Source organism: Furipterus horrens, unplaced genomic scaffold (genome assembly GCF_987537825.1).
Source record: "Furipterus horrens unplaced genomic scaffold, mFurHor1.1.pri manual_scaffold_11, whole genome shotgun sequence".
NCBI classification, from domain to species: domain Eukaryota; kingdom Metazoa; phylum Chordata; class Mammalia; order Chiroptera; family Furipteridae; genus Furipterus; species Furipterus horrens.
Window position 1 is genome coordinate 59749495 of NW_028327181.1, and position 22794 is coordinate 59772288.

General features: G+C 42.3%; 1 protein-coding gene and 1 non-coding gene across 2 annotated transcripts in view; one reads left to right on the forward strand and one right to left on the reverse strand.

Moving 5' to 3' along the window:
• The window catches only part of VPS53 (VPS53 subunit of GARP complex), a 134250-nt gene that overhangs the window by 42846 nt on the left and 68610 nt on the right, over positions 1 to 22794 (reverse strand). The window contains exons 12-14 of the mRNA XM_090257191.1: positions 16419 to 16520; positions 10693 to 10787; positions 522 to 764 (exon numbers count right to left, since the gene is read on the reverse strand). Coding sequence (XP_090113317.1) covers positions 522 to 764; positions 10693 to 10787; positions 16419 to 16520 — 440 coding nt within the window. The remainder of the gene's footprint in view (positions 1 to 521; positions 765 to 10692; positions 10788 to 16418; positions 16521 to 22794) is intronic.
• Positions 17081 to 17373, forward strand: LOC149997900 (signal recognition particle RNA). Its single transcript, XR_016507303.1, has one exon.

Consider the following 22794-nt stretch of genomic DNA (forward strand, 5'->3'; position numbering starts at 1 on the left):
AGGGCACTCTCATTGAATGAAGCCTTAATGAACTTGCCCATGCTGTTCAAAAGTTATTTCAACCACCCCTACTTTTTTGGCCAAGCACCCATAGTTGAATCCATTTAAATTAAATACACACACAGGGTGGGGAAAAAGTAGGTTTACAGTTTTAAGTACATGAAACACAGTTTATTCTTGCATTATTGTTTATTAATTATTGCATTATTTTCCATACAAATAACTGTAAACCTACTTTTGCCCTCCCTGTATAACGGGCCAACTCCCTTGAACCTGCTGTGGAAAGATCTGACCTAGGCTGGCAGCCAGTGTGGGCATTTCCTCTAACAATCTTGATCAGCTGTGGAGTCCTGTTTGCAGAGTAAACAGTCTCAGACCTTTGGGAACTCAATTGGGGTGTTCTCTTCCTTGATACTCTTAGCAGTTCAGTAAACAACTTCAGAGTGAATTTCCTTAAAGGTCCCCATATTTAGGTATGTTTAGAATCTTAATTCACTCTGACCAGGAAGAACAGGACTCACTTGGGCAGGTTGCCAGAGAGGATTTTCCAGGCATATTCTCGGAGGTACTTCTGGAAAATGGTGGTCAGAGCGATCATGGGCTCCCCAGTACTGAGCTGAGAGCACTGCACCATGCACTTCTTGTAGTAGACAAAGAGGTCGGCACAGCTGGGGAGCACGGCACCCCCTTCGTCAGTGTTGGGCTTGGGTGGTCCCTGGGCTTTGAAATCGGCCACAAACCGATCTATCAGCTCTCCAAGGTTTCTAGGAGGAAGAAAACCTGAAATGTTATTCTATTTCAAGAAAGATAAAGCAAATAAATGTGCTCCACTGCCACAGGATAAGTTGTTCCCAATGTAAAACTAGACTCCTTTTTATCAGTGTCATCGTTAACCACCCCCACTGCTCCTACAATAACAGCAGCAATAAAATGTGGCATCTGCACGCTGCTTTATACTTTTCAAGGCATTTTACGATCCTATATGACCGCAAGCCCCTGTGAGGGAGATAAGGTATTACTGAACCCGCTAAGAGATGTGAAAATTAAGGAAGGCCTAGAAAGTTGGTCACACAATTTCGTGGCAGAGCTGAGCCCAGAACCTGCCACTTCAGTGCAGGCACCGGGCCTACTGTACCATATTAGAACCATCTCCCCTTTCCACAAGTGAACACCCTAAATAATGACAGTGATCATTTCTGAATCTTTATGATACACCAGGCACTATGTCAGCATTTTATGCATCATTTCAATGAATTTCACTTAATCTTTATAATAACCTTATGAAGTAGGTACTATTATATTACTACCCTCATTTACAAAAAGCAAAGTGCAGAAAAGTTAAGGACCTTGTCCAAGGTCATAGAGCAAGAGTGGGAGAGCTGGAATTCAAAACCAAGCAGCCTGACTCCAAACCTCCTGCTTCTGACCATTCTACCCTACTTCCTTCTAAAACACAAAAAGGTTATGATGTCAGCAAATATTTAGGTATCATTAACCTAAATTTGCCTACAAGATAGATGCCTAAACCAAGAGAAACTATAAAGATATATTATAATGCTTTCTTTTCTCCTTTAATGTTGTTTTTTTCTTAAAATTTCCAGACTTAAAAGGTATAAAAAGTTTTGGGAGAAGAGAGGGTCTGAGAAGCTCCAGGTTTGCCCCAGATCACGGTGGTGACGAGAGCTGCCATTTTCTCCCATTTCCCGTTGAAATATCACTGCCTCTGCTTCAGTCATAATGAGTCATCACTAGTTAGAACCCAGCAGGGCTGTACTGGTTGTTCCCTGCACAGTTGTGCTGTATGAAAAATGGGAGGGGGTGTCCGCACCCCTCTTGACATTTTGCATCTTTGTAGGTGGTTGTCTAAAGCTAGGGGATCCAGCTGTGCTTTTAAAATGTATTTATATAACAGTCAGGAAGAAAAAGACAAAAACCACACACAGCATCAATTAGCAGGAATAGGAGAAAATTGACATTTTACTCAAGAGCTTTTGTTATTGAAAGTTTATTATATCCAGATGTTACAGAAACAGGGGAGTCCAAAAACAAACCCCAGAGTTTGCGGCTGGGAGATAGGGAGCAGGAAGCAGCTTTCAGGATGCCCTTGCATGCCTGGAGCTAGTGGCTGGATACATTGTTGCAAAGATCCGCTGACTTCCAAGACTCAGGAAGATGGGAGGGATCTTGGACTGTGGGCTGGTACGGAAGAAGCAGACAGAGCCTACGTAGGGTTCTGTGAATGGTCAGGACTGTTTGCAACACCCACTGCAGGAGAGGACGCAGGGGGAGAGAGGACGCAGGGAGGAAGAGAGAAGCAGCTGCGGACATTTTTTGGGCTGGCTCTGGCTCTAGGAGGCTCTCTCTCTCAGGCTCTCACGCCCTCACTCTCTGGCTCTTGTGGGCTCCCTCCATCTGGCTTGGAGAAGGGATCTCCAGGCTGCTTTAAGAAGAGGCTCTTGCCAGGCTGCTTTGAGAAGGAGAGGAGATCCATGCGGTTTGCAGGAAGAAGGCAGTTTACAAGGAGGCTGAGAATCCAGGCGGTCCTGCATTGAGAGCTGGAGGGCACCACAGCACAGAAAGGACCTCCCCAATCAGAACTGAGTGATTGGCAGCTACTGGTAAAGCTGAACTGTGCCTGGGAAGTAGGGAAACGGTGTTTCTGACTTCCTAAGACTGGCCAGGTCTGGGAGGGGGAGGCAGGACTATGTGTAAATAAACAATCCTTTTTCTTTTCACCAAACTCTGGTATTCAGAGTTATGATTCTGGCGGCGGGCAGTCGGGCCCCTAACTAAACAGCCCGTGGGTTCTGTTTCAGTCGGAGCAGCCCAGGGGTTCTGTTACACAGATGCAGCCATTCTTTCCTCAAAGAACTTCACGCTTAGCCTAGGTCTTTGTGGTGATGGTCAGCAGCAGGGGAGGAACTCCGGGGTCTCCACCCCCATTTCTCACAACCTTTTCTTGCCTAACCTTCCCATTTACTCTCTGCCCCCTCCATAGGGACCCTTTTCTCCAGTCAAGACTCCCCTCAGTGGCCCCCTGTGCCCTCTCTGTCCCTGACTCTGCGCCTTTGCCTGGATGCCTCCCTCTGCCCTCATGTTCTCCCGCCACCTCTACTCAGCTCAGGGCGCAGCCAGGCAACACCTGCTCATAACAATCCTGTCTCCATTTCAGCGTCTGTCATCTGTAATACACTGCCACTTTATTTTTTAACACAAATATACACTGTGGGGATATCAAATATTCAAGAAACACATCGACCCTCTCCCATTCTGGGCCCGTGGTGGCAATGCTCATTGACTATGGCAATCTGTTCACTGATCCTTGGTACAATTTCAGAATCATTCTTCTAAGTTGGTACTAAAGGTGAAAGCTGCTTGCTACACAGTAGCAGAATCCTCTTCTCTGTTTCAAGTATGTTATCATAAGCTTCTTGAGAGTAGGGATCATGTTTGTATTACTTCTGCTCCCCCCAGGCCCACTCATGCTGATGTGCGAACCTCAACTCCCAATTATGTTGGTGCCCAGCAGTCAGCTGGTCAACCTCCACACTTTGCCCGTAAGGGGCGGGAATGAAAGAGTGGGAAGGTGGAGAGGAAGTAGGGGCTGGTGCAGTGGAGGAGCGCATGTAACAGAAGCCAAACATCTTTTTATGAGAAATTCTAATCTCCAAATCTACAGTGCCAACCGAAATGCGCGCCAGAGCTCTGAAGTGTTTTTACTTTAACCACTTACCTAACTCCCCTAGAAACTTAAGTCAGGACACTTACTCACCTACCCCCTATTTCAGAGCCATCCTGATGAGTAAGGTTATAAATTAATTATGTTCATACATCATAAAGGAAATTTCCACTTACAAAAACTCTAAAGACTTATATTTTGTAGAATATCTATCAGGTGACTTTTGACATTGTTTTCTGATGTGGATGAGAAATAAACCAGACGAAGCTCCCCCTCCCTTCCATCTTCCACTCTGTGTCAGCCCAGTCCTATGCCATACAAGACATTAGAAAACAAGTAATTAGCATTTCACAGAAGAGAACAGTAAAAGTTACCCCAGTAGGAATGGGCAAGGTTCATTAGTTTGAATAAATGACCCAATCCAGTCGTGGGTTATAAATATAAGATATAAATGAATGCAACAACAGCCACAAAGCAAAGGTTATCATTTCCTCCAAGCACCAAACACTTCCCCAAGTTTTGGTAAGACCTTCTCGTAGGACAGCTGAAGAAAGGGACGTGAGGCACACTGACCTGTCTGTTGACTGGAATCATCAGGTGCAGCTGGGGTTAAGACATTAGAAGCTTTGATCTATTTGGGTAGATAGGAACCCCCTGCTTATGATATTTAGATTCCCAGAAAGCACTGAAATGCTAATCTTGCAGTATACCTAAGATGTGCAATTTGTTTTAGACAAAGAAAGTAACACAACTGGAGAGAAAAATTTCACAGCAGCTTAGGGTGAGAGAATTAAGGCATGAAGTCAGAAGTGAGCACAGATATGGTGCGAGGAAGAGAGTGGAAAGGAGGAGAGGGGTTTGGCTGAGAGAAAAGATATATAAATGAGAAAAGGCTGCCTGTGATTTGATTTATACACTCCCCTGCATTTCTACCGCAAGTTATTCGTATCTGTATCCCCTCACACTGTGTACTATAATCTTTCTCTGGTCCATCTCTCCCACTAGAGATAGAAGCCTATAAACTAGGCATGTGCTGGGTGCATTATAAATACAATCTTGTTTAATCCTCACAATAGACCTGAGTAAAAGACCTTATTATCCCCATTTTATAAAAGAAACTGAGGCTGGAGAAAATAATATAATTTTCCCTAGGTCACAGAATTATCAGAGTGGGAATTTGAACTTGGGTTAATCTGACTCTAAAGCTAAGGTCTATTCATTTACTATACTATGCTTTGATTTCAAAACTGTAAAGCACTACACAGATACATGGTATATAACACTGCTGTTACTCATTTTCTCTCCAGCTTGAAGAAAGTTAGTCTTTTGCCCTCTTCCCTGTAGCTTGAGTTTTTGCCCAAGAACTGGGTACGCATTTCGGGGGGGCACGTGAAATGCTGCTGAGAGTTCCACCGATAAATAAAATGACCTGGGAATAAAGACTATTGCAGAGCGGTATCACCACATTGCAGACCAAGCTTATCAATGGATGACCAAGGCAGTTTCTTCTGGTGGACGCGCATGCAGCATTTATAGAAACAATGTTCCTACTGGGAAGTAAAGGAGCGATGGCGCTGGGAGAGGAAGATGGTAGTCAGCAAGAGCAGGCGAGGAGGTAAGCATGGACAAAGCACCCCAAGGTCCCCGGAAGTTCTAGAACTTGTTAATTCAAGGGCACTCAAACTAATTTGTGCCCCTCTTCCCCTTCCTTTTAGTTGGGACCAAGGATTTGGTTCTGGTATGACCTATGGGGTTGGGGAGCCAAAGTCTGTCTTGGGGCCAAGCAGGAGATGGGTTACATATATGTAAATGGAACAAATAAGTAAATATGGAAAGGATACTGGGAGCTAAGTTTCTTACTGCTGTAGAAGGCAGTTACAGACATGTAAAGGAGGAAGCTAAAAAAACAAAATTACCTGTGGTTAGATTATAATTGGAGGTATCAGCATAAACTCACAGGTTTTAATATATAAATAGGTATAAAAATAGATACAGAGGTATGTGTATATACACATACATATATTTCTTAACTTTTCAGAGAGGACCTATAAGCATGACACCTAAGCAGTGACAAACATATCTGATACCCAGAACAAATTAGTTTCTAAATACCATTCCCCCAAAGGAACATGGGATCCTAAAAAGATGAATGACTCCAGGGCAGAGGTAGGAAGGCACAAGATGAGCCTGGTGTATTTTGTTGTGCCAGAAAAGAAGCGCTCAAAAAAATGACCAGGGCATGCAAAAAGAGGTGAAAAACCAGTTTGAAGGGGGTTCCAATGGCCAAATCTGGGACTATTTGAGCATTGGAATAAATAATGATGGATCCTGTAAGAAAAAAAAAATTAGTGGGAAAATTGGTGAAATCCAAATTAGGTCTGGTGTTTAGTACAATACTGTACCAATGTTTAGCTTGCTGGCTTTGATAACTGTAAGATGTTATGTAAGACTTAACATTAGGGAAGTTGGGAGAAGGGAATATGGGAAATCTGTACTATTTCTGAAATTTTTCTATAGGTCTAAATTTATTCCAACATAAAGTTAAAAAAAGACAGTTATGGCTACAACCCACTGAATAAAATAGAAACCTATGAGTCCCTATGATAAATAAATAGGGAGAAGAGAAGGCTTTTGCTTAAAATATAATGCCAACTAATAAATGTAGAAGAAATAAATGACAGAATGAGAAGAATCACCTTTTGATAACTGTGTAAGTAATAAATAATTCAGGTGGTAAAATAAGTCAGTGAAATATGAGAAAAAGGATATTTATATGGTTTCAAAATTTCTCCTGACACAAATTATACTTATCAATAAACAGAGAAAACAAGCAGATACCATCTAAACCAAGTAATAAAAATGAACACAAGTTGTGGGACAAAGTGACACTGGTGCCTCCTGATATGAGTTACTGAGAACATAGCTCCGTTTCTGCATAAATTCCACAAAGTAACGGCCTGAACTCTTCAAAAATTTCAAGGTCATGGAAGGTAAAGAAAGGGCGAGTTATTCTTTTGAACTGAAGGAGACCAAAAGACAAGTACATGCAACCCATAATCCTGGAATAAATTCTGGATTATAAAATACATGACTGGGACAACTGGTGAAATGCAGTGGGGCCCATGGATCAAATGGTAATACTGGATCAATGTTAATTTCCTGATTTTGATGGCTGTGGTATACTTATGCAGACTGTGCCCTTATTTGTAAGAAACACACAGTGAAGTATTAAGGTGTAATGGGGCATCTTGTCTGCAATTTGAAAATTCCTATCACTCAGAAAAAGTATGTATGTGCATGTATATGTGAATATGTGTACATACGTGAGTATGTATATGAGAGAGAAGGGGGAGATAACTCTTAATTGAGGAATCCAGGTGAAGGATATACAGAATCTCTACGTACAATTCTTGTAACAACCCTGAAAGTTTGAAATTAACTTACAGAGAAACTCCAGGCTTACCAAGCCAGAGGAAGGGGGAGCTCTATTTCAACAAGTCATTAGAAGGAACTCAGGAGAATGGGCAGAAATGGAGTCACTAAAAATTTCTTTGACTGAGAATGTATCCAAATGGAGTGAACAAAGTGCCATGTAGAGAAATCTCTTCTGCAACAGTCCACATGAAAAAAAATCACTACATTCCCAAGAGCAGAAGATGGACTAACTTTCTCCCTGAACATAAACAATAAATTGAGAAAGCTGCTTAAAGCAGAGAATGACAGCTTAGCCCAACCTGTTTAAAGAGGTGGCTTCGGGGACATTCCCACTTCCTGCCTCCCCCCAGGGTACTGGCTCTGCAGTCTTCCTGTGGCCGCTTGGCTTTTGGCTGGGGCAGATGCTACCAGAATATTCCCTGGGCAGGAGGGAGGGTGGGGAGATGAGGGGATGGACCCCAGGTGAGGCAAAACTGATCATGCCACCCAACTGCCTAAGAGTCTGGCACAAGATCACAGGGAGGGCAGGGCAGGCACAGTTCCTGAGCACCACTCACTTGTGCCAGGTACCTGATGTCACCTCACTCCATCCTCACCACTAATCCTGTGGAGGGGTTAGGGTTAGGGTTAGGGTTAGGGTTACTAACTTTACTGCAGAGGGGACCAAACAAACGCAGAGAGGTTAAGTACCATGCTCGCCCAGGCTAGTGAGTGCAGAGTTCTGACTCAGGTCCAGGTCTGTCTGGCATCCAGACCACGTTCTTTCCACTACACTGGGCTGGGACTCTGTCATCTGGGAGCTTGTGAATGGTCTAAGATTTTCCTCCCTGGAAGATTTTTGAGTCAGAAATACAAGAGTAAGTAATTTGTACAAAATCAGTCCCCACGGGAGTTTCTCCCCCAGCCTTAAGATTCTTTGATTTCAGGTAGGAAGGGCTTTATAGAACCCCCTGAAATTGCACTCAGAAAATAGTGTGTGGGTTTATAAAGATTTGTTTTGGCAAGAGGGTCTCTGGTTTTCATCAGGTTCTCAAAGGGATCTATGTCTCGGAAAAGGTTAATAACCACTGCTTTAAGCATTATTTTGTCTGCTTCTCTCCCTTAACAGATGAGAAAATGGATTTTGTGAATTTTATTTTCTACTTCAAGCTTTTGCTGCCTTTTCTGGAGCGACAGCAGTACAACCTACGCAGTTCTCCTACGAGTAGCTTCCGCTACTGCCCTCGTGCTCTGGAAACATCCCAGTGAGGCCCAACGGCAGGATGAGTGGCTGGCACTTCATTTTTCATGGAGAAATGGAGAGTCCCTAAGGGAGGGAGGGTCTGGCTCTTGGCCCAAAGCACCATCAACAATGAGTATACGCCATATGAATCAAGGCCACGTGAAAAGAGTAGATACCAGAATCATAATAATTCAGAAAAATGACTCTTTAAGTCAGGTAGGTTTGGGGAGAGTATGTGGTTGTCTTGTAGGCACTTTAAACCCTGGACCCAATAGCTTTTAAGCCTTTTTAAAAATAAGAACTTGGGTTGATAAGAGAAGAAGGGGTTTTGTCCTAAAATAGTCATCCAGGTGGGTTGCTTTAAGACCTGTTGATCTAGTGAGCGAATAACTGGTCCTTTTTTCTCGTCTTCTCTGGGGTATCTTATTAACTCCTGAGAGAAAATTTTCTGAATGCAGAAGATGGGGTGCTTTCAAAGGACTAAGTGGCAACAGGCACTACTCCCCTGTGTGTCTGCAGACATAAACCCAAGGGATAGAGAGCAGGAAGAAAACTGTGGCATTACAAGGCAAAAAATGTCAAGGCAACTTTTTTGGGTGGAGTGGATGGGGGGGATCAGTGAGGAGGTTTTTGTTAATGTAGAAATCTTTTACAAAGTCATTTTCTGGGATTTTAATACAAAGCATTTGTCACTGGGGAGGAAAAGAGTAGAAACTATAAAATCAAGTAGGCAAATAATAATGTCCTATGTGGTGATTCCAATTGAAATATTCTCTTAATCTTATGGCTTATCCCTGAAACATATTTGGAAACAAGAATTTGCCAACCCATGACAGAATCAATAAAAAAAGGGGGCGGGAGGTACTGGATTTCAGCACGTAAATGCTTTCCCAGAGAACTCCCCTCGCAAACTTTTTCACAGCCACTGCTGTTCCCCGTGTGAGCCACTGTCTGATCCTGCTATGTGTGTTCCGTAGGCTCCCCAGCTTCCCCTCAGAGCCTGGGCCAGCCTGTCTTCAGTCAGCTTGGCTGTTTCAGAAACCTGACCTTTTCAAAATCTTCCTTCCAGTGTGGAAGGCTCTGGATACTCTGGCTGCGGGCAGAGATTCAGAGATGAGAGGGGGTCTTCCACCTTCGCATGGACAGCGACCACTGGAACATGAACATATTCTTCTGGCTGTAAGGAAACTTGCCTATAGTGGGCTGCTCTATATATTTTCTGGAGCAATTAAGTTTGTAAGAGGAATACATATAAATGAACAATAATCCATAAAAGAAGGTAAGAATTCATCAGCCCAAACTGACTTAAATAAGCAAACAAACAAATGGGGGAAGAAGGGAAGCTCTTCCTTATAGTAGAAGAAATGATGGAAACAATCAACATTCAGTAAACACTACAGTAATAATTACTTCAGGCAGGAATCATCAAGGGATGTCAAAATGAGTGGGCAACGTGCGATAAGAAACAGGATATTTACATAGTCCCAAGGTATCCCCCATAAGATACTTATTAATTACACAAACAGTAGCTTCACAGTAGAGAACATGGGCAGACACCACTTAAAGCAAGTGATCAAAGCCAGCATCATCAGTAATGGGACAGATCCACATGATGTGCCTCCTGATACAATATACTGACACAGCCTGACCTCTGGTATTTTTGCTCAAAATGCATAATCTGGATTTAATCAAGAGGCAACATGAGACAAACCAAAATTAAGGGCATTATACAAAACTGATCAATACTCTTCAAAAGAGTCAAGGTCATGAAAGACAACAAAAAGACTGAGGAACCACTTAAGATTAAAGGAGACTAAAGAGACCTGACAACCAAATGCACTGCTGGACCTTGGACCAGAAAACGGACATTAATGGGACAGTGTTACCCTCCTGATTTTGATAACTAGGGTTGTGAAAAATGTTAACATTCTCGAGAGGAATGGTCTATGAGAATGTTTTATACCTCTTTTTCAATATGAAAAGTTAAACAGATTATACTTAAAAACATATACATTAGAGATTAGGCTTTCTTTTTCCACTTCCCAGTGCCTGCCACTGTAAAGCCTCGTGTGCTGACATATAAAGCTGTTATGTAAGGGCTCAGTGCCCACGTGGGAAGGGTGTTGGGATCCATTTGGGGCCTTATTAGAGTAAAAAAATCAGGCTTTTGAGATTTATAGACACAATAAATAACATTCAAGAGACATAAAAATATCCTTAACAGGTTTCCTGGGAGGGTCACAAGCATGCCAAGACCCTCCTTCAGCCTATGGAAAGAGCTGTGCCTGTGGGAAGCCTAACCATGACCACAGGAGGCAGAAATGCAGTTGAAAAGAGCAAAATGTTCATCACTCACTTGTCCTGGGACTCAATATACACGTAGAGATGAGGCTCAAAACACTTGGAAACAATGCCGTGAAATGGATTGTCTGGGGCTTTAGGCTTCTTTGGCTGTAAAAGAAAAAAAGAAAAAGAAAAAGAAGAAAATAAAAAAGAAACCCTATACTTTAGCCATCTTTGCAAATTTTCAAGCTGTTTTAAAGTAAACATCCTTTCCAAGTTCACTCCTAACTTATAGATAAGAAGTGCTCAATGTAACTAAACTGGGACAATATCCTGCATTATAATTCATGCCAACTTTGTGAACAATAAGCCACCTTTGTTAGCAACATTTACTTGCTTTGTATGGTGAAAGATTTACTGCTACTTAGATAACACATGCGTTTTCAATTTGGAAGCTATCCATCATCTGAGTGATGTTTTAAAAATTTAAATCCTAGCTAATAACAGCACCTTATAATTGTATAGTGCTTTAAAATTTATAGTGCTTTCACACGATCTAATTTTGATAGCTTCCTTTTACTGATTGTTATTATAGGTCAGGCTTTTTGATACAAAGTAGTATCTCATCTATTCCTCCCAGCAACCCTCAATGTAGAGTTATTACTACTCTTTATACCTAAAGAAGGAGGGGTCCAGAGGGAGTCCTAACAGCCTGCCCAAAGGCATATGGGAAGTTTCCTATCCCCTAAATTAGAACTCTTTCTACTATACCACTGCCTTCCTGCAATGGTTCCTAGACTGTTGAATTTCATCAACAAGTAAGTGTAAGAAAGAGGGGAGGGGACCAACATAGGGTTGCTACCTTTTTATTTGGCAAATTTCTAGCCTCACCACTAGTTCCTAAAAGAAAGTACTGCATATGCTTTACATTTTTATATTTATTTAAAAAAAGCATTGGGGGAGCAATGGGGCAAAAAGTGGGACAACTGTAATAGAAAAACAATAAATAAATTAAACAATAGTAGCAGAATAAAGGCAGTCCTTTCTAAGAAAATATAGGTGGTGGCCTTATAATAGACAGAGAGACAGATGAAAGAAAGGAAGAAAGAAAAGGAAAGAAAGGGAGAGAAGAAAAGGAAAGGAAAGGAAAAAGAAAAGAAAATAGAAGACTGGAGACTGGTTGACTGTTATGTCTCTATTTTTTGCTTTAGACCAATGAAAACCTGGACCAGCTAACAACTGGGGACAACTGATATACAGGCCATTTACACAAACAAATATTTAAAGACTGTGTTTTCTACTTAATTCCTTTTTAAAACATCTAAAACTAAACAAGGATTGTCATACATATTTCTTTTTATTCCGAACAAAGGTCAATACCCTCTCCTGTCAAACTTCCACAAAAGGACCCCGAGTTTATGTAATACAGAATGTTGTCATGTTTTAAATCAACGTATATGTTTTCTTTTTGGCTTTATTTACTTATTAATTCATAGGTAGTTTTCCAACTACTGACAATATTTTAATTTATCACTTTAGAATGACTACATTATGACATTTAAATGAAGTCTATGGACAATAGTATTGAAATGATGTTAAATTTTCTAATTTTGATCTGTGGTAATATAAGTGACCATCCTTCTTAAGAAATACATACTGGAATATTTAGAAGTCAAGGGCATGATATCTGCAAACTTACAAATTGTTCTGAAAGAGAGAGAAGGGAGGGAGAAGGTGAGAGGGAGGGAGGGAGGGAGAGAGAGGAAGTAGGAGGAAATGATAAAGAGTAAATGCACCAAAATATTAACAACTGGTGAACCCAGGTGAAAGATGTTAAAGAGTTCTTTGTAATATTCTTAAAACTTCTCTAACTTTGAAAATTTTTTTAAAAAGTAAAGTCAAACAGAAAACATGGAAAATGGGTGCCAATGGCCCGGCAGAAAACCCAGAGACAGCAGTGGAGCACCCTTAAGAAATGGCACACCACCAACATTCTGGATGGCCCGGAGGACAATAATGTATAGGAAAATACAGACATCCATGCCTGAGCAAAAAGGGGGTTAAAATCAATTTCCTGGTTTTCATAATGCATTGTGTTAGCTGTTACCAGTCTTATGAGTCTGTATGTAATTATTCCAAGTTTTTTAAAAAGTGGTTCAGGAGAGATGGACTCTGAATGTGAAGAAGTTTTAGGAATATTTTAACCTATTTTATTTTGCTTATGTTTTCCTTTTCATGTATGCACAAAAGTGATATATGATAAAAATCTCTAAGCCTGAAGAGCTCATTCAGTGTAAGTATAAAATACAGATTCTAAGTGATAAGAGATTAAAGGGCTACATGATATCGTAACCAACCCCTCCTAGTGAGGGTCCCCCAGGCCCTGTGCTCGATGAGGCCCCACAGAACACTCTGAACCTGGCACTCAGAGGGAGGCACAGTCAGACAGAGCGTGCGTCCCAACCCCACCCGCAGGTGACTGCTCTGCCCAGCCTCTGCCCACTAATGCTGCTCCTAGCAGTGACAACAGAGACCTGTCACCACATCTCTTGGTCCTCTCGCAGCGTTTTTAGTGTGAGATGGAAGGAAGAGGAGAACAATAGGAGAGATCGCCTGGGGTTTCCTTTTTCGACAAGGCTGCCTCCTGCCTATAGCTGCTTTATAAATGTGCTCGTATTTAAATAATAGGTGCTGGAGTTGCAGCTCAACGGGTGCCTCCCTTTGCACTGTCCAGCTCCCCAAAGGGCTCACTCTCAGCCTAAGGCATACGCTAAGTCATTTAGCAGTAGCACTCAGGCTGGATTTCTGAGTGTGTGAATTCTGTCCAAAAGCTGCAGATGTTTAAGCCATTTCCTCCTCGAGTTTGATGGAATAATACGAGGTTACTGTTGTCACAGTAAGGAGGTCTGCAGCTGGCCCCATTTCCTTTTATTACTATCCAATGTCAACAGATTAAATCTAACTGCTCGGATCACCAGAAGGGGACATTTTTAACCAGAAATTCCTTATTTCTTCTCCCTCTTTCTTTTATTCTTTGCGTACCCACAGTTTCTTTTCATATGCCACTTTTTATCATTGGGGAAATGTTGGCAACTGATTTGTTCAAACAGAATGCCTCTTTTCAAGTTCACTCTCCCTTCACCATAACCTCAACTGCAGTGGCGAGCAGGCGTTAGCCTCACCTTGAGGGCAACTGTCCACTGGCTGCTGTGCTGCAATGGGTTGGGCGGCCCAGGGCCGCTGCTGGGGGCCCTCCCCCCCATGTCTGGCCAAGCTCACCACAGCACCAGATGGCCTTTCTCCCCAGTGCCCCACCGGGCTCTTGTGCACCCAGCTCCGGAAGCCAGTAAGCAGCTGGGAAGAGGGGGCCCCTGGAGCTCCCACCTAGTCCACCTAGTGAATCACGAGCAAGACAAGCGCTGGTGAGGCAGTGCGGGGTCGGGGAAGGTATGTGAGGAGGCATCAGTCGCTGGTGTGTACGTTTTATTACTAACAAGCAAGAGCCTGCGAAACTGCAGGTGGAAAATCCAGTCCAAGGATTTTTTAGTACTTTATTTTTAAACACACATAAAACCCCTGATTCAGAAGAAATTTTACCTTGAAGTCCACGATAAAAGTGGCTCATAACAGAACTGTTCTGCTTGGAGGCACCTAGGGTCCTGGTCTCCTCCCAACTCCCCACAGTGACATTGGATGGGGGCACTAAGGAATCAGTTTGAAAGCCATTAATTCTCTCTCTTCTTTTCTTTGTCCTCACCCAAGGACATTTTTTTCCATTGCTTTTAGAGGACAGGAGAGAGAGAAACATCAATGTGAGAGAGAAGCAGAGACTGGTTGCTTCCCATACGTATCCAGACTGGGGAATAGCGCCCAGACTGGGAATCAAACCCTCAAACCTTCGGCTATAGGAAGATGTTTCAACCAACTGAGCCACACTGGTCAGGGCCATGAGTTCTCTGTAAAGACGAAGAGAGAGTGAAAATCTACTGAAGGTCACATGGGTCAGTTAATGACAGACCAGAGTATGGCATTTTCCCTAGCACATGACTCAGCTTTACCACATGTATCTGTGTTCTGTGTCCTTGGAATGAGCAGCTCTTGGTCATTACAACAATAACTTTGAGCTTCCAGAATGAGTGAAAAGTTTCATGAAAAATAAAAATCGTATTTTACCTGGCAAAACTGATTTTGTAGGTAATGGGGGACTCTATCCTAATCCGGTGTAATAACACCCAGAGACCACAAGCTAAAAAGGATAACTTCTCACAGCAGCACTACAGCGCCTGAGTGCTCAGCTCCACAGTTCGGGGCATGACAATGGCAGCCACTAGCACCAGGAGAGGTGAGGGCCCTGAAAGTGGCACTGCTACACAAAGCAAGCTCCAAGGGGGCAGGTGAGTCCGTGTGGCTGGAGGACAGACACCAAAAGAATGAACTCTACATCCAGATTCCTCCTTCCCATCGTCTTTCCTCCCAAAATGTTAGAAGAATCTCTTGTTTTCTCCCATGCTGGCTGATAGGATGGTGTTAAATCAATTACATTTAATCCCATAGATCCCTGGGATACAGCTTCAAGCTAACCCTTCAGTTTTATTCATTCACCTTTATCCTTGGGATTAATTTCTATGTCCTCTACTTTTCACTGAGACATCACAGTTTAATAAGAAGAGCACCAAGAAAAGAATTCTAGCTTCTGACTTGCAGACTTGGCTTCCAGTCCTAGCTATTCCGCTTCTAGATTCTGTAACCCTGGGCAAATAGCTTAACCTCTTTGAGCTGCAGGCATTGCAGCTCATATAAAAGCATATAAAATGAGAGGTAGGCACTGTGAAGTGAAGATGAAATGAAATGAAGCATGTAAAAGACTTTTAAACTAGAAAGCACCATAAAAATGTGGGGTATCCATGTTATTACAATTATTTAATCAATGGACCAGACACATTTTATTGCCTCACTTCAGAACTGCTCCTGGAAATTCTGTTCTCCTGGCTCCTGCCAGGATTGTACACCTACCCTCGCCCTGCCAGGAGCATGGGGCTGGCTGCAAAGAACGAAGCTATGAGCTTCCCAGAGCTAGTCTTCCCGGCCAGCTTCCCTTTGATGGTGTCTGGAGCGAAGCAATACTATAAAATAATTCTTTAGGAGCCAAGTGTAGAAAATTAAAAGGAAGGACCATTAATCCAGACAGAAAAAGTTCTGATTTATTGCTCTAACCCCTCCTGTCATAAAATGAGAGTGAAATAAAAACACCGTTCTGTAGGATGAAGGGAAAGGAAATGCAGAGCTGGACAGAAAAATCCAAAGGAGATGAAAGTGCCAGTGTGCCCTGAAAAGTAACTCTCCAAATATGCCATTGGGTCACCTTGATGCTTCCGGGCCTCCCCAGTGGCTTCCAGGCTTCCAGTGACCGTTTTACACTAAGTGGAGGCGTCTCCTAGCTGACGGTGCTGCTGACTTCACTGGGGACCGTTCAGCCTCTCATGTCGTCACTGGACCAGATAAGAGAACAACCGAAAGCTAAAGCTGATGAATGAGGCTGGGCAGAATTCTGCTGCTACACCTCATGGGCTAATTAAGCTTGTGCGTGTTGCGGATTCTGGTGGTGAGGCTCTTCAGAAATAGAGATGTGGGGCAGGAAGGGCTGCTGTTTCACTTGGTTTTCTAAATACTTTCAGACAAAGGCTTTCTGTGAAGACCACCAAAGTTGTAATCTCTGAACATGGTCAATTTAGAGCAAGCAGACCCATCTTCAGAAACAAGAATTAGGTAGCTGCACATGGAAATGCAAACCAGACTTACTTGATCTAAATCTCCTTTCTCCATGGCCAGTTCCTCCATCTCTGGTGTTGGCTCATCTTCCAGGAAGGGATTGGTGGATGGGGGTGGAGACTCGAGTTTTTTCTGTTAAGATATAAGAAAGTGATATGTATTTTCTGAGCGTTCCCCATTGATCTGCTTTTTCCAAGTCTCTCTAACAGCCAGATCATGACATCTGATCTAATGAGCAAGAACTGAGACGTGGGCCACAATCTCACCTCCAGGCCTTCATATTGCTTTCCCATCTTCTTGAAACCTTAGCGCCCACCCCATCCCTTCCAATCCCAATCTGGCTAAAACTCTTACTCATCCTTCAGTCTTCAAATTAAAGTCCCTTCTACTGGGAAGCCTTCCCCATTGTCAAGTTTGGGTTAGATGTTCCTGCCACCATCCCACCTTGTCATCACTGGACCAGATAAGAGTACAACTGAGAGCTAAGCTGACATGTTCAGGAGATGATGAATGATGAAATCCCCTACCCAGGTATTCGTTAAAATATTGCAACTGCTCATTTATTTGTCTTCTCCTCCTTGGACTCCATGATGGCAGGGATCATGTCTGTCTTGTTCCCCATCCTATCTCTGGTGCCATGAACATGAATGAATCAAAATGTCAGATGGGTTGGAGTTCAAGAACAAACTATGGCTGGGAGCGGTGGCACACACCTGTAGTCCCAGCTACTCAGGAGGCTGGGCAGGAGGTATGCTTGAGCCCAGGATTTCTGGGATGTAGAGTGCTATGCCTGTTGGGCGTCTGCGCTAAGTTCAGCATCAATATGGTGACTTCCTGGAAGCAGGGGATCACCAGCTGCCTAAGGAGAAGTGAGCTGGCCCAAGTGAGAAACAGAGCAGGATAAAACTCCCTGATCCATAGTGGGATTGCACCTGTGAATGCCACTGTACTCCAGCCTGGGCAGCATAGGAAGACCTCGTCTCTTTTACACCCTCAGCAATGAATTTGAACCCTCAGGAAACAATATAGTGATACTAAGGCCTCTTCATCACCTGAACCTTTAAAAATAAAAAAGACAAACTATAAAGCTAATCTTACGTGTTTTAGACTGCAGACAAAAGTCCCTTCCCAAGTAAGTCCCATTACAACAACCACAACAAAATCTCCTTGAGAAAAATGACTTCTCAGCTTCTGAATCATGACCACTTTTTCAAAATATAACACTGAGTGGGACCACAGGCTGGTGGGAAAGCTGGAGGCGGAGAGGTAGGTTTTAGCTCCAACTCTGCGCCTCAGTCAAATGGTCCAGTTTCTCTGAGCCACAGCGGGCTCATCTTCTGAGTGAGGATACAGTCTCAGGACCACTCAAAAAATCAAATGTGATAAAGAGTGCGAAACCCTAGAAGAAGCACATGATGCATATAAGGGGACACTGGTGATGATAATTCCAGGGCAACAACAGAATTGAGGCAGCTCTTTGGAATTTGTTACAAATTTGACCTCGAGATATTGTTTATGCCAGGGAGCTAGGAGTTCTAGCAGAAAGGAAACTAAGTGGACAAGCAAAAGAAATTGGCTGGTGCTGGGGATGAGGGGAAGGGGCAAGGAATGGCTCTCTGGAGACAAGAAACCAGGTGCAGAGGGAGTTCCTAAATGTGCTTGTGACATTTTAGCAACATCTCAGTGGAGAAACTTGAACTAATTCCTAAGCCAATAGAGGCAGCAGATGGACTTTAAATGACTTTGTCAAGTGCCAGGGTATCAGCTAAAGATATTACAAAAAAAAAAAAAAAAAAAAACAACAAACCATACCTGTGTCTGTGCTTGATTAGGTTTTAAGACAATTCTGCTTACACTCACATGAACTACTGAATTCTTGGCCAAAGCACTTGGATGCTATTGCATGGCTAGATAGAGCCTCAGTGTATAAAGAAAGCCTTGTGATTAATGCTTTAGCTCCAGGTAATCATTAGTAGGATAATGATTTTTTGTGGTATACTGCTGAGAAACATTATGGTCTGAAAGCCAAGCAAACATTTCAAATTTATACACTCAGAACTTTGGCTTTCTTGCCTGATATGAAAAAAATTCCTATAAACTTGAAGTTATTTATTTTTAGAATTAAGCTATTTTTAGAAAGAAATGTTTCTTTGAAAACAATATTTCTAAGCCTTTATTTGTCTCTGTAAGCACTGCTAGTAGTTTAGAGAAATAGGAATGGTGAGAAGGAAACTAGGAAGCCTAAGCTTCAACAACATGATAAATTAGTTAATAGTGTTGGTTTCCTGATCCCACGGACTCAACAGTGGGTTTGGGATCATACTGTTGAGCTGAATCTCTCTGTTCTGAGACTTTGGTCCTTTGGTTATGTAGACAGCAAGTCAATAATTGAAGTTAAAGCTTTTTTCAAAATCATGTAATGACAGAACAAAGATTTAAATGTTTGAACTAAACATTCTTCATCTACTGTTAGGTTTACTAGGGTTGACAATAATAGCTCACAATTATATGCAGGTGCGCCTCATTTTAAAAACAATGCATTACTGGAAATCATGACAAAAAGTGGACATTGGTCAAGCGAACTGAGGTTGTTTCTGGGCTTCACTCTCACTGAGGGAGTGTCTGATGGATAGATATAGGAAGTAAAACATAAAAGGCAGCATTGGCAAGGTATTTGGGGTGGTATAGAATGGGCCACTTGCTCAGTGTTGTGGTGGAAGAGTCCTATTCCCATGGTCTGTCTCTACTAACATTCCAATGGGATTTCTGGGTGTCATAGGTACTAAGGAACTCCTTGCTCATTCACTGGGGCACACACATTCCAAGTATGGGCCAAGTTGATGCAAAAAAAGTGACTCACTCCTCTCCATTCATCCACTCACGAATGGATGTGCCAGGCACTACGAGTAAAGCAATGATAAGACAGACCACTCACTACCTTCATGAAGATTATGGTCAAGTAGGGAAAATGGACTTTAATCAAATCATCACACAAACGTGTGATGAGTGCCATTCAGGAAAAGTAGAGGTTGTTATGAAGGGATATAATAGAGGGTCACTAAAAACTTCCCCAAGGAAATGATGTTTGAGCCAGAACTGAAGGATACTCCAGAGTTAAATATGTGAAGGAGGTGGGAGAAGAGAGGTGGGGGAGACCAGAGCTTCCTAGGCAAAGCATTGCATCATTCAACAATTACGGACTAAGGATCTACCCAGTTCTAGGTACTCTTCTGGGCACTATAAATACAAACCTCAATGAGACTGATAAGGACGGGAGGCACTGTGATAAAAATGAACTTTAGGAACTGGGGTGGGCCAGGGTGACCAGAGAAGCCTCTTTGAGGAGACTGATAGTTGAGCAGAGACCTGAATAAGGAGCTAGTCAGGCAAAGACCTGGGGAAGAGCATTCTCAGCAGGGTGACCTGGTGCAAAGGCAGGAATGAGCTTGTTGAGTGTGAAGGGCAGAAAGGAAGAGGTGAGATAAGAGAGGCAGCTGGAGCTTAAACATACAGCCTTGCGTGCGCCACGGTAAAGGTTAGATTTTTTTATTGCAATGGGGCAGTTGGTGGAAATTTTAAACAGTGAAGTGGTAAGATCTAATCTAGGTTTTAAATATCATTCCAATATCACGGACTGTAATGGAACCAAGACAAGTTTACGAGGCTGCTGCAGTGGAAGCAGACAGAGCTGGCATTGTGGAGACAAAGAAAGTAGCCAGATTTGGGACAGAGTTAGGAGATAAGGCCAAAAGGACTAGTTGAGAGAGTGGATGTTCGAGTGAAGGAAAGAAGGGAATCAAGGATGTTTCACTCTTTGGTTTGAGCACCTGCGCGGCTGGTGTTACCATGAACTGAGCAACAAACCCTGGGCTGGAGTCAGGCTCCACTTCGGTATGTTGCTTAATGTCTCTAAGCCTCAGTTCTTCCACATGAAATGTGAAGGGATATTAGTATCTGCTGCCCGGAGCTCTCATGAGGATTAAGTGAGATAATGCATGTAAAGCATGAGCTAAGTATATAAAGTAGCTTAACACAATGCCTGGCACACAGGGAAAGCTCAGTAAGTGGCGGTGCTCATTAGCATTTAATAGGGTCAGGCAACTAAACAAGGAAGAACTGTGGTTGTGTTTCTCCGGATGAAGCAACTCTCAGAAGAGGAAGAAATGGGAGCACAGGGCCAAGAAGTCCTGTAAAGATAATTCCCTTTAATCACAAGTAAGATCCTGTCCCTACTAGTTTGTCTCTTTGAGATCTCTCCAGGAAATGAAGGCAATGGGCCCATGAAATTACAAGGCACAGGATCACTGAGCTTCTCCCTTCTTCCCTAGTCTCCAACAAAGCCCCCGAAGTACCGCATGACCACTACTCTTGGAAAATGTAACATTACAAAGCCCTGAGGGCGGATATAGACTCCTGCTACTTAGAACACTACACTATTGCCCAGATTAACTTGTGGTGATGAAGGAAGAAGCCGTTGCAGGGAGCCATCAGTGCACAACTCAGCCTTCTCCGCACAGGCCCTGTTGTCAGAGCAACCAGACCACACTTCTTATTCTCGCTTTGCAGCTGTTGTAAGCCATAGAGAATTACAAGTTTGAGTTTAGATTTTAAAAGACTCAGATGACATACTCCATGAGCTCTGGGGCTGCTAAATGAAACCTAAAATTTGCCAAGAAATAAATGACTTTCCAATTTTAAAAGAATTCATTCTTTTTTTTTTTTGGCTATGAGAGTTGATGTCAAGTCCATATAGGAAAGAAGAATTCTTCATATAGTAAGTTAATTTCTACTAATTAAATCACATGTGATTCCCAACACCTCCAAAACCACAAGGGCCACATGACAGACAAGTTGTCTAATGTACTGTTAGGAAGACAGAACCTGGCTTTATTCAGTAGTCTGTCCATATCTGGGTCTGTCTGTACAAATGCCTTTCTGAGGCCCTAGCTGGACACTTCAAATTAACAAAGAAGGAACTCTGAAATTTAAGACCAATTTGTTTCTTTCCCTGGAGGAGAAAACATTCAGTTAAGAAATGAAAGTTCCACAATTTCTGCATTTCTTATTTCATAAATACTCGACTCCAGCCCAATTCATGATTTGTCCTTAAAAAGATGGTCTGGAGGCTTCAGCTGACGGGGCTGTGAACACAGTGCTATGCACACCTGGTTTAGAATTGCTGGGACCCCTCTCCTGTTACCACCACATTTGTGTCTTATAGTGTGACAGTTTTGCTTAGGTTTCTTTCTCCGTAAGCATCAGTCGGTCATATTCAATTTTTCCATTGTTTCCCAAGGCCCTCCACAAAGAGAGAGCTTGAAAAACACTTTGATATGAAGCACTTAATAAAATCCTCGTCAGATACCTTGGGGATATTTTCTATTTTCTCTGAACAAAACAAAAAAAACTGTGTGCGTGTGTATGCTTGTAAGAAAGAGTCAAAAATATACACCAAACTATTAAACAGTGGACATCTCTCTTGAGAGGGATTTATAGTAATTGAGAAGGAAGAGACTGTTGTTTTAAAATATTCTGTTTGAGCTTTAACAGCTGTATTACCCTTTCTCTCTCTTGTTGGTAGGCAGATTATTTATCTGAAGAGTGAAGATTATTTATAACTAAACCAGACAGTATTTTCTAAAACCCTTAATATTTTAAAATTGTGACATAATTAACTTAGCCATTTTTAGATGACTTACAATTTCGTGTTTTTTTGAGTATATTCACAAGGTTGTATCACCATCGCCACTATCTAATTCCAGAACATTTTTCACTCCAGAAGAAGCCCCATATCTATTAGCTTTCACTTCCCAATCTTCCCCTTCCCCCAAACCCTGGCAATGACTTATCTTTCTTTACAGATTTGCCTATTCTGGACATTTAATATAAATGGAATCATATATGTGGCCTTTTGTGTCTAGCTTCTTTCACTTAATATAGTGTTTTCAAGGTTCATCCATGTTGTACTATGTCTCAGTACGTCAGTCCTTTGTATAGCTGAATAATATTACATTTGTCTATTAACAGACATTTGGGTTGCTTTTACTTTTTAGCTACTGTGAATAGTGTCACTATAAACTTCCATGTGCAAGTGTTTGTATGAACATACGAGAATTTTAAAATTCTCTTGGGTATACACCTAGAAGTGGAAGCATGAATTACTCTAACTAAAAATCATTTTCAGATTGCTTTGTCTTTTATTGTTTTTCTGGCAGTATGTCTTTTACTTTAGGCATCAGTGCATTAGCACTATGCAATGCACTAAAACAAAGAGTGACTACTTCTTTTGAATCTTAATAAGCCATCAATAATATCAAGACTCAGCAATGGGAGAGACACTAATAAGCAGGTGTATTCATAAGAGACAATAAGAATACAGGAAGCAGTCTGAAACACAGGCTACCTT